We start from the raw sequence: 13,792 nt of genomic DNA on the forward strand, positions 1-13,792 counted from the left end.
GTCAGAAAATATGAAATATCTTATAATTTATGTCTATCGTATATATAAGTCAGTGTGTTTCAGATTGAGTGGAATTTTTTTTAGACATAATAAGTTGTCATATTTTTCAGATAAAATCACCATATAATCCACTTGCAGTCATATTTTATGTAAAAAAAAAAAAAAAAATTGGATCCCACTTTTTTAGTGCTAATAATGAATATGGCTTAGGTCCAATGACTCCAATCCTACTTTTTGAGGAAAAAAATGAATATAGTTTAAGTCAAATCATACTTTTTAGAATCGAAAATAAATATAAATAGGGTTATCTATTTAGCTATAAATAGAATATAATCATTTTGCTCATATAAATAGGGTTATCTATTTAGCTACAATATAATCATTTGTCAGTCACATAATAAATTTAAGATTCGAAAATCTAGATTGGTATAAAAATTTATCGATTTAATTTTATGAGGGATACAAAGTCACTATTTTAAATGTGAAGTTGTAAATATTTTAAGTCGGTGAATTTCATTATTTTTTGAAATAAAATATTTCACGTCCTTGCCTTGCTGATTCGGGCTGCCAGTGGTCTGGGACTCTGGTATCTACTTGCGTTAACCAAGGTTGATCGAAGGCGCACCATCCGCCGTAGGTCGCGAAACACCCGATCTAAGCAGCATATCAAAATTACCGGTTTTCGTCCGGTTCTGTTAATCCCGCTTTCTCCCCTGTCCCGGACTCTGTCCGTATATCCACAGCCCCCAGCCCTCTTTTCCGAACTCGAGGAAAGATAGATATATAGATCGCAGAAAGTAGAGAAAAGATGTTGAAATTCTTGAAAGGAGTGGTGGTCGGATCTGCTACAGGCCCTAAAGATCTGCCGTACAACATCGGCGAACCTTATTCCTCTGATTGGGGTTCTTGGGTTCACTTTCGCGGCACTTCCAAGGTCCAATTTCCTCTTCCTTTCCATTACCATTTTATTGGATTATATTTCACGCTATTACATATTCCTAGGTATCTGCTTGTGTGATCTTTTTTTTTTTTTTTTTTTTCCGGTTACTTTAGTTTCTACTTTACATTAGTCAATTTGTGATCTCAGATGTTTTTACTCATATCTTCTAGGGTTTTGGTTTGATCTCTCTTAATTTCTCTGTATTTGGTATTATTGCTTGGAATCTGAATGTTAAATCATGGCTCGATTTTTTATTAGTCTAGGTGAGAATTATGAAGAAGGTGCTGAGATTTGTTGATAATAGTCTGTGTTAGTCTAGATATGTCGGTTTCTGCTAGCCTTTCTCTCTCAGTTAATAGAGATGATTACGGAATGTTAAGGCCTTTCTCTGTCAGTTTGTCTTTCATGGTCCCAATTCATGAGTTCTCTTTTCCATGAGCAATTGTCTTCGACCTTTGCCTGAGGTTGGTAGTCTGTACTTGGGGAAACTGACTGTACGCACATGGATGTGTACATTGGTGGCCTATCATTGTAATGAGTCATATATGTGCGATGCCAAAGTCTTGTGTAATTTTTTTTTAAGCTTTAGCTACAGTTGCTGTTTGTTGAAGTTGATAAGCTTCTGGCTATTATTTTCAAGTATTTGTTCTCTGAATCTAACAGGAGGATGGGGCTCCCGTGTCAATATTTTCTCTTCAAGGAAATAATGCAAATGACGGGCATTTGGCTGCTGGTCGCAATGGTGTCAAGCGATTACGTACGGTATGTCTTCATGATATGTTTCAGTGTGCATTTTCAGTTCTCTGGTTTGATTAATAATGCAAAGTTGAACTCCCTATTATGGAGTTAAGGTTCTTATAAAGACATTTGATCTTCTGCTGACATACATTATTTAGTGTCTTTTAATCTGTAACCAAATTATGATTATGGCAGTATTTCCTTCTGCTCTCTGATATTGTTTCTCATGGAAAACTTGGCAAGAATATTTTAACAGTAAAAAATGCTTACTCCCACTCGTCCCAATCAAATAGGAATGTGATTTTATGGGCATGTTAAGGACAAAATGAGCTGTTTGATATCAACTGTAATAACTGGTTTAGGTGGAAGGTAACAATGGTTAGTTTGTTTTTGTTAACCTTTTACCTGATGCTTTGAGTTCCTTTTTTTCCATAGTACATCTGATTTCATTCAGTTGATATTCAACCTGATATAATCTTACAAATTTCAAATTGTCATGTTGATGCAAAGATGATGCAGCCAGTGATTTTGGTTTTTGTAGTCTCCTTTAGACTGGTTGTAATGGTATTGCATACTGTTGATGCAAAGATGCCAAACATTTTTAGTTGATTCTTTCTGTTTCTGTTTTAATGATATAAACTTCAAAAGCAGCTTATTGTCCATCCATAATATGCATACTTTCATCTTCACATTTTGGGCGCTGTTTCAATTCCTTGTTCAATTTTCTTATTTTTTTTTATTTTGCCTTGCCCTCATTTGAAAGCAGGTGTATTGGTGGAGCTGGATTACATCTACTATCTTTGTTTTATTATGGCTCTTATTTATTTACTAAGTAAAAATCAGTAGTGAATATTTTAAGCAACTGAAGAAATTTTCCAATAGAGCAATTATGTGAACCAACAATTGGAAAACATACTTTCATATCTGTGAAAGAAAACACTGTACGCATCTTTCCCCTATTCAGTCTCGTCTTTTGAATGAAAATGACATTGCTGCTGACAGCATGTCAGTGCAGTGCAAATTTATTAGAAATTGCTCTTATTTGCAACAACATTGACGATTGAAAACTAAGTTTCTTCTTTAGTGATACATTAGTTCATAGAACTCTCTTCTCTGTATAGTGTTGATTGAGGCAAATTATGCACAAGTATTTTAGGCTATATTCTTCAGTAGATATGAGCTTTTGCGGCAGCACTGGTATCTGCATGGGTTGAGATCAGAGTCGCTAAGATGAGGGTAGGCAGTCAATTATATGCATGTAGTATCACATAGCAGGAAACTAGCACATATGTTTTGGGTCTTAGTCTACTCCTGTTCTAATAAAAAGCCTTCAGACGAGGTGTTATTTGCTGGAATCTGACTGAAGTCAAATTGTTCTTCTTTCAGAAGTTTTGTGTTTAAATGAGGATTTATGTACTTGTCTGTGGACTTATGCATCAGAAGAGAGAAGCTGAGAAAAAGCAATAGGTCTTTTGGTGGAAATTGTCTACTGTCTAATCCCATTCATCTATTTTGCCAATGTTGGTGCTTGTTTTATAGTCATACATTAGAAAAGTGATGGATATGTTTCTGGAGGTGGAAGAAACCGCACCAAATGTTGCTATTGACTATAAGTAATGTTGTAAATTTTCAGAAGATTCTTTCTACCTTGAGTTTTTTGCCTGCATAGGATCTAAGGTGTGTAGAGCTATAATCTACTTCTGTTTACTTCTCTTTCAGGTCCGGCATCCAAATATTCTATCATTTCTTCACAGCTCCGAGGCTGAGACTGTTGATGGTTCTACCACTAAGGTTACCATCTACATAGTCACGGAGCCTGTAATGCCCCTGTCAGAGAAGATCAAGGAATTAGCATTAAAAGGTAGCCAAAGGTATATATTTTAATGGGGCTGATTAATGCCTGTTTCTTGTTACATTTTCAATGCCTAGAGGTACAGGTGTTCATCATTTCCAATCGCATGATTTCTTTTATGGTCATTTTTATGCTTTTCATGCTGCTTGCCTGTAGTTGTTTATATAGTCTCTGAATATCAGGTATCATCTGACTTTCAGTTTCTATTTGCACTTTGTAACACTTCTATGAGGACCAAATACTTGTCCTTTGTCTTCTAACCTCTAGACTATTCACTATTAATTCTTCTACTGCATAGCAGACAGAATGCTTGTTTGATTTTAATGACTCGTTTACAAGTCTTTTATTGGTATACTTCTACCTTAATCTGTTGGCAGAGATGAATATTTTGCGTGGGGGCTGCACCGGATAGCTAAAGCTGTTAGCTTCTTGAATAATGACTGCAAATTAGTAAGTATATGTACACATTGCTTGAAGTTTTCCTCTTATTTCCCCTGTAAATATTTGTTTCAAGTTGAACTGCTTGATGCAAATTATATGCATCGAAGCGTTTTACTGTTTTCTTGGAACTCGAAAATTCTGTTTTTATGATTTGGAGGATTAGATATCATCTTTTGTAATATAAGAACTTGTAAAAACTGCTGCTGTGGTTCCTGTGGATGCTTTTCAATTTATTTCTTATATGTTGTCCTAACTGAGATTCTTGTTTTGGTGTCTTCTGTAAGTTCCCATTTTTAACTGTTTTCCTGTTTGTGCAGGTTCATGGTAATGTTTGTATGGCTAGTGTTGTTGTTACAGAAACTTTGGACTGGAAACTGCATGCCTTCGATGTTCTTTCTGAGTTTGATGGGAGTAATGAAATTTCTACTGGACCAATGCTGGTATGTGATGGGCTTGAATGAAGATAATTGGTTACAGTATAATTTTGTATCTTCTTTATTATATTAGTAATATATGCACTCAGAATTGCTTCAGATAGTATCCAGTCTATGGGTAATTTATTAGAGGATACCAATAGCAACTATAAAGTCACCATAAGGATTAATTCATGCCAATTGTAGACTACTAAAGCAATAATTGAGGAATCATGTATCCCAATTTTTTGTTTGGGTCAACTTGATCCAAACAGTTATATGGTTATACATTTTGGTGCAGCTTTTTAATATTCTTTTCTTGTTAAGATCATTCTTTTCATGCCAAAGTGTTAGCAGTTGGCCACTTTAAGGATATTTTCAAATTTGGCCAAACTTGCTATTTCATGTGACTATTAACTGGTTTTAATTGCTTGTACATATGTGAGATTTGTGTATAAATGTTTTCATATTGATTTTTATTCATTTTTGTATAGCAATATGAGTGGCTTATTGGTTCACAATACAAACCAATGGAGTTGCAAAAGTCTGACTGGGCAACAATCAGAAAATCTCCACCTTGGGCTCTTGATTCTTGGGGTCTGGGTAAGGACTTTCCCTGCTTCTCAGCAATTAAACAGCTTTGAGATTGGTAAGGACATAAAAATTCGGAGTTGGCTTTAATGTTAGAGAACCTCTTTCTCTTGAAATGGTAATTTTGTAAAGCTTCTACTGTCATCAGACTGATTTTTTTGACCACTTCTTAGTTCTGGTGGACAAAGAAGTTATCTTAAAAGTAGTTTTCAGCTTTTTATTGCATCTTAAAAATAGTTATCATCCCATTTGCTGTTTGACTAATCTTAGACAGGTTTTTGTTATCTGTACCTCTTTGTTTCTAATTGCAATTCATTCTTCTTCCTTCCTTCTTTTTATTTTTTGGACTAGGCTGTTTTATTTATGAACTCTTTTCTGGTACAAAGTTGGGTAAACAAGATGAGCTGCGTAACACTGCTTCAATTCCAAAGGTAAATCACTTCAAATATGATTCTATGATTTTCTGTGAAATATGATTCTATGATTTTATGTAATGCTTCCAAATTTCCTTGATACTCTACTTAGTTTTTTTCTGTCCCTTTTTATGCCTACATCTAACCTATTGGATGGTTGCTATTTGGAAATTGTGCATAGGTTGCTTAAACTTCCTGTGATTTGAATTTTTTTTCCATATGCTATTCTTATTTTCCTTTCTCACAGTCTCTACTTCCAGATTATCAGCGGCTTTTGAGTTCTGCACCCTCTCGCAGGTTAAATGCATCCAAGCTTCTGGAGAATAGTGGTTGGTCTCCATTTTCTGCTTCACCCTCAGTTTGTCTCTAATAATTTGATTCCAATTTTTAAATTAATATTCTTACACATTTCTACTGGCTATGAATTGAAAAAAACCTAGGAGGAGTGATTCTTGTGTTAAGTTTTCAATTAGATAGGCAAAGTAGGTTAAAACGAAAGTGGATATAAGGGTAGTTTATTGCTGTACTGGAATATAGTTAGCATCATTTTTGGGATATTTGATCATTGTGATGTAAATCTTCAGTATTACAATTTTTTCCATGGATTTATCCACTCTCAGAAGTGCTACTTGTTCTCTTTGCAGAATATTTCCAGAACAAGTTGGTTGAGACTATACATTTCATGGAAATTCTTAATCTGAAGGATAGCGTTGAAAAGGATACGTTTTTCCGTAAGCTTCCTAATTTGGCAGAGCAGCTTCCTCGTGAGATTGTCTTAAAAAAGGTATTGGAAGCTTTTTATTGGTTTCATTCAGATCCCGTTTATGGGCTTTCTTTGGAATTTATCGTATTATTTTTTGGTTCCTGTAGTTGCTTCCTTTACTGGCTTCAGCTTTAGAGTTTGGTTCTGCCGCTGCACCTGCTTTGACAGCATTCCTGAAAATGGGATCCTGGCTTTCTACCGAAGAATTTAGTTCCAAGGTTGCACTCTTATTATCTTTGTTGTAACTTGTTGCCTTGTGCTCACATTTCTATGCACTGTCCTCTGCATACCAGCTTGTAGATCTCGTCAGTTTAATTCTCCTGGTTTGAATTGTAGGTTGTACCAACGGTTGTTAAACTATTTGCCTCTAATGACCGAGCAATTAGAGTTGGATTATTGCAGCATATTGATCAATATGGGGAATCATTATCTACACAAATTGTTGATGAACAAGTATGGCATGAGTAATTTGATTATCCTCCTTCCGTCAATAGCAACATGATTTATTCTTGCAGTAAATCTGAAAGTGTAATTTGCTGACAAATTTTCTTGGTCAGGTTTATCCTCATGTGGCTACTGGCTTCTCTGATACCTCTGCTTTTTTAAGGGAATTGACACTTAAATCTATGCTAATTCTGGCTCCAAAGGTATGTCATAGCTTGAATTTTCTGCTGTAATTACAACTAAATTGATTTTAGCCTCTTATACTGCCCACTTTTGACACTTGAGATGTCTGTATTTAGTCCTTTAAATAATTACTGAAATAGTTGCACGCTAGTAACCTTTTATGTCTGGAATTAAGAGACTTTTTTCTCCCCCCAACACCCCCCCCCAACAACAAAACAAAACAAAAAAAAGGTGTTGTAAGCAACAGTATGCAATCCACAATAATAGGTAGATTTCTTAATAGCTTTTATTTCAATTAATAACTAGTTGTAATGTGTTTCATAATCATGAGAAAATTAATCATGTGTTTGGATTGATAGTGTAAGATTTTTACCCTGGAATACTGAAAATTGTTTGTCTATTCTTTACCGATGTTTGTTGGTCTGACCAATTTTGCATTTGAAATTTTCTTTTCATTCCAAAGTAGATAGGTATTGAATAGCTGCAAAGGAAGTTATGATCATGTTGGGTGGATTAACATGCTTAACATTAGCACAGTTTCCATAAACTTGTTTAGTTGACTACTTGTTCAAGGCTCTAGAGAGTACAATTTAGTTCTTTGATACCAAATGTTTCTAACTAACTTGTCAGTTTAGCAGAAAGTGTGCTTAATTTGAAAATTGGTGTGTAAAAGATTGCTTATACCTTTTATGGTTCTTTATATGCAGCTATCTCATCGCACCATCTCAGGATCCTTGCTGAAGTATCTGTCAAAGCTACAGGTATTTCAAAAGCATGACTATTTGAGTTATAGCTTGCTTCTCCTATGCTTTCATCTTGGTGGTTATAGATGTGTCTTAGCTTCATGTGGAATCATTTTTTCTTGTTTATGCCCTTGGTGGCTTGTTTCTTAATCTTTCGGAACTGATGAAGGTTGACGAAGAACCGGCGATCAGAACGAATACTACCATACTGCTTGGAAACATTGCCAGCTATCTCAATGAAGGGGTCAGTTAAGAGTTGCTATGATTTTTTGTTGTGGTTGAAAATCTTTATATTTGTTTGTAGTAGATATGATTGAGCTTGGGTTTGCTGGTAGACTTCTATGAAGACATGAATTTGTTTTCCCATTAACAAAGTTGATGGCATTAATCATTACTTATTTACTTATCAGGCACATTTTTGGGCTGTTTAGTATATGAAATGCTCTTTCTGATGGATTGACTTGTCGCAGACGAGGAAAAGAGTTCTGATAAATGCCTTTACAGTTCGTGCTTTGCATGACACATTTTCACCAGCCCGAGGAGCAGGTGGAATAACTCCCTCTTATTATTATTATTATTATTTTGGGAAATGATATTTCTGGGCAAATTTTGGTGCTGTTCTAGTGTCCATGTCCTACCGGGTGCTAGGATTTGAATTGTTTTTCAAAATGTTGCTCTTCCTTGCCCTCTTCTTTATGTAGATGAAAATAAATGTAAATTAACAAGGAGATTTTGTGGGTGCCAGGTATCATGGCTTTATGTGCAACCAGCTCTTATTATGATGTGACTGAGATCGCAACTCGGATTTTGCCTAATATTGTCGTATTGACTATTGATCCCGACAGGTACCTTTCTTCCTTCTTATTTGTAACTATTAGCTTAATTTTTTTTTTCCTCTATCAAATTTTATATTTGTTTGTTGAGCTGTTTCTATTGAAAATTTGATGATTATGTTGCCTTTCATACACAAATATCATTTGACTTTGACTAGTTCACGTTGAATAAACCTTGAAATTTCCAGCACTATGCAAGCTAATCTAGCATCTTGACTTGGAAGAGCATATTATGAAGCCTAGACATAGTGTTGTAGAAGAGGCAATCTCTTTTAAGATCTCTTGTTTGATAATATGTAGAATTATGTTTATGATAGTGTGTTCTTTCCATCTGCCTTATAACCTTTTACTTGGGAAGACTGATAGCTGCTGTTTTAAGATAATGGACTACCCAAAAGATAAATTCATGAGGAAGTGGTATTTCTTTAGGATCTACTCCAGCGTTTAGAAATTGGTTAATCGGTAAAGATACATGTACTTGATGTCCTGCCCAAGAGAGAGACCCAAGTCCTAGTAGCCCCGCTAAATGGTGATTCAACATAGATTCTACTTCTTGAAACCAAGCCAATTTTGGAGCTGCTTTATGATAATGAAACCAACCAGCAAAAAGCATTAACGCTGCAAAAATCAATGCACCAATTGTGGTACAATAGAGTTGTAATTCATTAGTTATTCCAGATGCTCTCCAAATCTGAAAAAAATATTAGGTGGGATTTCTGTTTCCTTGTCATATATAATTTATGGCAATTCTTGAAAGGGTTACCAAACGGAAAAACAGGAATAGGAAGAAAAAATTGAAGAGAGATTAGAAGTGTCTTTTGCATGCTGAGGGAAAAAATCTTTTGAGAGGGTGGATGGTGGCAGGAACAAATTTTAAAAATGTCTTTTGCTTATGTTTCCTTCTTGTTGAGAACCAAACAAGAGGAACAAATTTTATTACTAATGTCTTTTATTTGCTAAACTTGGAGATCCATGGTTTCATTTTGAAGCGTTTCATCATTATTAGATCTCTTAGCGTGCATAGGCTTATGAGAGCTGGTTGGTAGGCCTATGACTGCAAGGCTAATTAATTACTTAAGCTCACGGTGCACTAGCAATCGAATTAAAGAGTGTGTCTCTTTACTTGTCTTGACATGTAAGTTTTCCTAGTTATTCAGGACTGGAGATGGTTATTTATTTATTTATATGATTTCTTTCCATTTTCTCCTGTTCTTTAGAGGATCTTAGCTTATTCTGACAGAGAGAAAGCGCTGTCACAAAATTGGGATGAAGAAAAGTCTTTTATCAGAGTAATTGAAGTATTGACTGATAGAAGAATGAGTTGGATATTTTCCTTCTAGTAGGAATTCTTATGGTGGTTAAGATGCGCTTAATGAGTGCAATCAGTGCTCTAGTTTGATGGCATGCATCTGGCTGAAATATGGAGCCAGAGCATGTAAGGACGAATATGACCGCATATGAAATGGAGGGCAACCATATGGAATACATCTGACTGAAATATTGGAGACAATGTGTAAGGACAACTGACTTCAATAGTTCTATGACAGGATACGAAGTGGAGGTCAACCCATAAAATGATTTGAATTTTTTTTTCTGGGATTGCTATTGAACAAGCTGAACATGCAAAAAAATAGGAACCTTGAACTACTTTTATAAGGTGATTCTGGACCAACTTGCATCCTCGGAGTTCCACCTTAGTCCTTACACAGTTTTCTGTGTGAAATCACATGCTTGAGTTGCCAACATATTTCATACTTTTCGGTGCTCATGTTCTCTGTTTCATGTATTCTTGCTTTAGTTGGTAAATGGTATTTCATACTTTATAATCATGTCTTGGAAATTGTTTATCTTTCCTTTTGGTGCAGTGATGTTCAATCAAAGGCATTCCAAGCTGTTGAGCAATTTTTGCAATTAGTGAAACAATATCTTCAAAAGGTTTGTATTATGAATTTTATTCATTTTACTTGTGTCATTTATAGATTGTGAATTGTGTCTGGGAAGAGCTCAATCGATGCAAATATTTTCCAATTGCACGAAATGTTTGATTTAGAGCACTTGTTTCACCCTTTTTTTGCCATAACTCTAAGATGATCTCCTTGCCATCTGATTAAAGATTTTTTTTTATAGTACTACCAAACAAGCATCTGTTAACTATGTTGATGAAGATGTTAAATTTCTGCGCAAGTTCAATCTATTAGCATGCAGACCTTTGGATGTGTTTTAGTCACATATCTGTCTCTACTGCCTATGTATGAGCTTGTGCCTTAAGTTACAAATGGACATCATTGTCTTAAATTTTGGGGCTTGCTTGCAGGTTTTCCACTTAGCATTCTTCCTGGCATTTATATGCACTTAACTCTTGGTTCTGCGCGGTTAAATTTTAGCCTGGGATGTCGAGTCCAGCTCACAATGAAATATATGTTTCGTTGTTATTTAACCACAATGTTTTATGTTTGCATACATTTGTTGACTTGGTACTGATAGTCTCTGTGGTACTTTATAGGCTAATGCTGGGGACAACACTGGGGCGGCAAGCACTGGAATTTCACAGATTCCTGGAAATGCAGGTTTACTTGGGTATGTAAATTTTGAAGTTTGTTATTTAGTTTAATGTTTTTCCTCCATAACTTAGATTTCTTTTCATTTGTGCGGAAGCATTTCTTTTCTTTTTCTAATTTAATTTGTTAAGCAGCATCTTTGGAATTGGTGATTTTATGGGCTTGTGATGCTTGCTTAGAGCTAATCTTATTTTATAGGCCAGGTCATGATTGGCATCTTTACTTGTTATGGATTGCGAATGGCCCCTGATGTTATCTCTGTAGCTGATTTTTAATTGTGATACGGATCCAATTTTGTGAATAATTTCATGCTTGAGACTTTCTTGTGGATAGATATTTCCAAGCTTAAATGCAAGTCCTCTTGTAGCTTATTCTTTTCTGTTTGCTAATCTAGTTTTTTCATAGCTTTAGACAAGTATGGTTTCTTGATTGCCTCTTACCGGCTTTTGCTTATCACATTCTATTATACACTGATGGGGAATAATATCTTAAGAGAGTGTAATTATTTTATTTGATCTAGGAAACCTCTTTGTTTCCGTTCCTATTGAGCTGTAGCTTGCTTAGGTCATACTGGATTTCTTTTGGTCTTTATATTATTGAGAGCTTGCATTCCCTTGTGATTTTATGACGTAACATTAATATATTTTGTGTCAATGACAATGATTTCCACATGCATTTATTCATTTAGGGATCTTCTGTTCACATCCAATATCACCTTTGTGATGCAGATGGGCCATGAGCTCCTTGACTCTGAAAGGCAAACCTACGGAACAGGCTCATCTTCCTTCTGCAAACACAAACACAAGTGCACCTATTAGTTCCGCCGCCTCCAATACCTCAGGTTGGATCTCCAATAAAGATTTCTTTGGGTGATAAAAATTGCTTATATGGTTTGTCAATGCGTTTGTTGGTTTATAAGTTGATCTTTGGGAACCTCATCTGTTGTGTCATTGAAGAGAAAATGCAATAGGTTTGGAGGTTACATTGAAAATAGGGGTCGAAAGAAAGGTGCGAGTGGAAGATGCATCCAAACCAGGAGAAAAGTTGTGTGTTAGTGCACATTTAGGCCCATATATAAAAATTGAGCAGGCAAAATGAAATTGGTAGTATGTGGTTTAAGTGAGTTTGTGGGTTGTGGCAAAATTTGAGAAAGTCTAAAATTACTCTTGATTACTTAGGTGAATTTCATTTTCTAAAGCTATATGGTGGTGTTAATGTTTGACAAAAGGTCTGATGTTGATTCATGATGATCAATGCAGTGATGGAGAGTGCAAGTCTAAACCCAATGCACAAAAGTTCCAGTAGTGATACAGTGAATCAACCAGTACCAGTTTCCCCGACATCCACTGATGGATGGGGGGAACTTGAAAATGGAATTCATGAAGATCTTGAGGATGAAAAGAATGGGTGGGATGACATTGAACCTCTTGACGATCCCAAACCTTCTCCAGTGCTTGCGAATATCCAAGCAGCTCAAAAGCGGCCTGTCATGCAGCCAAAGCCACAAGGTGAGGACACTTTGCTCTTGTGCATTTCTATCGTGTGCTTTTTGAGCCTAAGCTGTGTGTTAGAAGTACAAGGATGTTGATATTCACAAATTTGTCTGGTCAAGTGAATTGCCACTTTTGCACCCCAATGCAAATAAAAAGGAAAGAAAATTAACGTAGTGATTGGTTTTTCTGATGGTGGTGCTGGTGAGTTTAAGAGTTATCTTTGAGCCCACATTTTGTATCTTTGAGCCCACTATGTTTGATTCAGTTACAAGTTTGCAACCAAAAGGCACATCAAAGACGAGCAAAGGTGAAGATGATGATTTGTGGGGTTCGATAGCTGCTCCTGCTCCAAAATCAACATCCAAACCTTTGAGCTCAACAAGAAGTGGAACGGTAGATGATGATGATGATGATGATGATCCATGGGCTTCTATTGCTGCCCCAGTGCCAAAAACTTCTTTTAAGCCTCCCAGCACAAAATCAAGTGACGCTGTAGGTGATGATGACCCTTGGGCAGCTATTGCGGCACCTCCTCCTACCACCAGAGCAAAGCCATTATCTGCTGGGAGAGGTCGAGGATCGAAGCCTGCTGCTCCAAGATTGGGTGCTCAGAGGATAAATCGAACATCATCTGGGATGTAAATTAGCAGTTCTATCATATTGCCAAAAAAAAAATTAAGAAATGAAAGTGGACATAGGGTGTAAGAAATGCTGAAGACAGAAAGGAGCTGTGTACATTTTTCTCTTATGGCAACTCAAGTTCAGTTGAACCATGACGAACTTTGGTAGCTAGATCAAGATGAGCTGTACCTCTAGTTTTGGAAGACATCAAATGCGATTGTAATGTCATTTTTTAATTGACTTACTGTATTACTTTTACTGTTCAAGAGCTTGCAATACCTAAATTTAGGATCGATACATCTCTTTCCTGGGCGAGTTGTGATGTTTTTTTAACGGCTAGATTTCGTTTATTCTCAAAAAAAAAAAAAAAAAAAAGTGTGATATTTGTTAGCACATATGGCTCTGCTAAACGTGATGGATGTTTTCAGTATTGTTAAATTGAGTAGAAGATGCTACGGCACTAACGTGCGTCGCGCATAATCTTTCGGTTTTGGCAATTAAGAAGTGCAAGAAAATGCGCCTGAAGAGGGGGAAGTTGTGCCCGTTTCAGAAGGCAGGCAGAGAGATGTTGCAGGTACGACAAAGAGCGGAGGCGCATGCAAATTGCTGTGGGGAAAGAGCTGCTGGGTTTGTACTCAATGATGGACCTTTTTACATGCATCATGTGATCTCTCTTCAGCATTTTTCACTCTGCTGAGAAGCGAGAAACTGACGACATTCCACTAGTAAAATTTGCGCGAAACAATAATAAATATTAACATGTGAA

General features: G+C 36.1%; 1 protein-coding gene across 5 annotated transcripts; it reads left to right on the plus strand.

Annotated features, from left to right (window-relative positions):
- The first annotated feature begins 562 nt into the window (after positions 1–562).
- On the plus strand, positions 563–13,341 carry LOC113725265 (uncharacterized). 5 transcript variants are annotated; one of them, XM_027248331.2, is made up of 21 exons: positions 563–934; positions 1,604–1,702; positions 3,398–3,549; positions 3,908–3,980; positions 4,289–4,411; positions 4,879–4,987; positions 5,327–5,406; positions 5,636–5,717; positions 6,033–6,172; positions 6,259–6,369; positions 6,488–6,604; positions 6,709–6,798; positions 7,486–7,539; positions 7,691–7,765; positions 7,992–8,067; positions 8,267–8,366; positions 10,220–10,289; positions 10,858–10,931; positions 11,641–11,753; positions 12,172–12,420; positions 12,671–13,341. In XM_027248331.2, the coding sequence occupies exons 1-21, from the start codon at positions 809–811 to the stop codon at positions 13,045–13,047; spliced, it is 2,490 nt and encodes an 829-aa protein (XP_027104132.1). In that variant the 5' UTR covers positions 563–808; the 3' UTR covers positions 13,048–13,341. The 5 variants fall into 5 exon arrangements, with proteins under 5 accessions (XP_027104132.1, XP_071929815.1, XP_071929816.1 ...); XM_072073714.1 differs by having other exon boundaries at positions 665–934; positions 12,692–13,341; XM_072073715.1 differs by having other exon boundaries at positions 828–934; positions 4,879–5,033.
- The last annotated feature ends 451 nt before the right edge of the window (positions 13,342–13,792 follow it).

The sequence above is a fragment of the Coffea arabica genome, chromosome 2c (genome assembly GCF_036785885.1).
Source record: "Coffea arabica cultivar ET-39 chromosome 2c, Coffea Arabica ET-39 HiFi, whole genome shotgun sequence".
Taxonomy (NCBI): domain Eukaryota; kingdom Viridiplantae; phylum Streptophyta; class Magnoliopsida; order Gentianales; family Rubiaceae; genus Coffea; species Coffea arabica.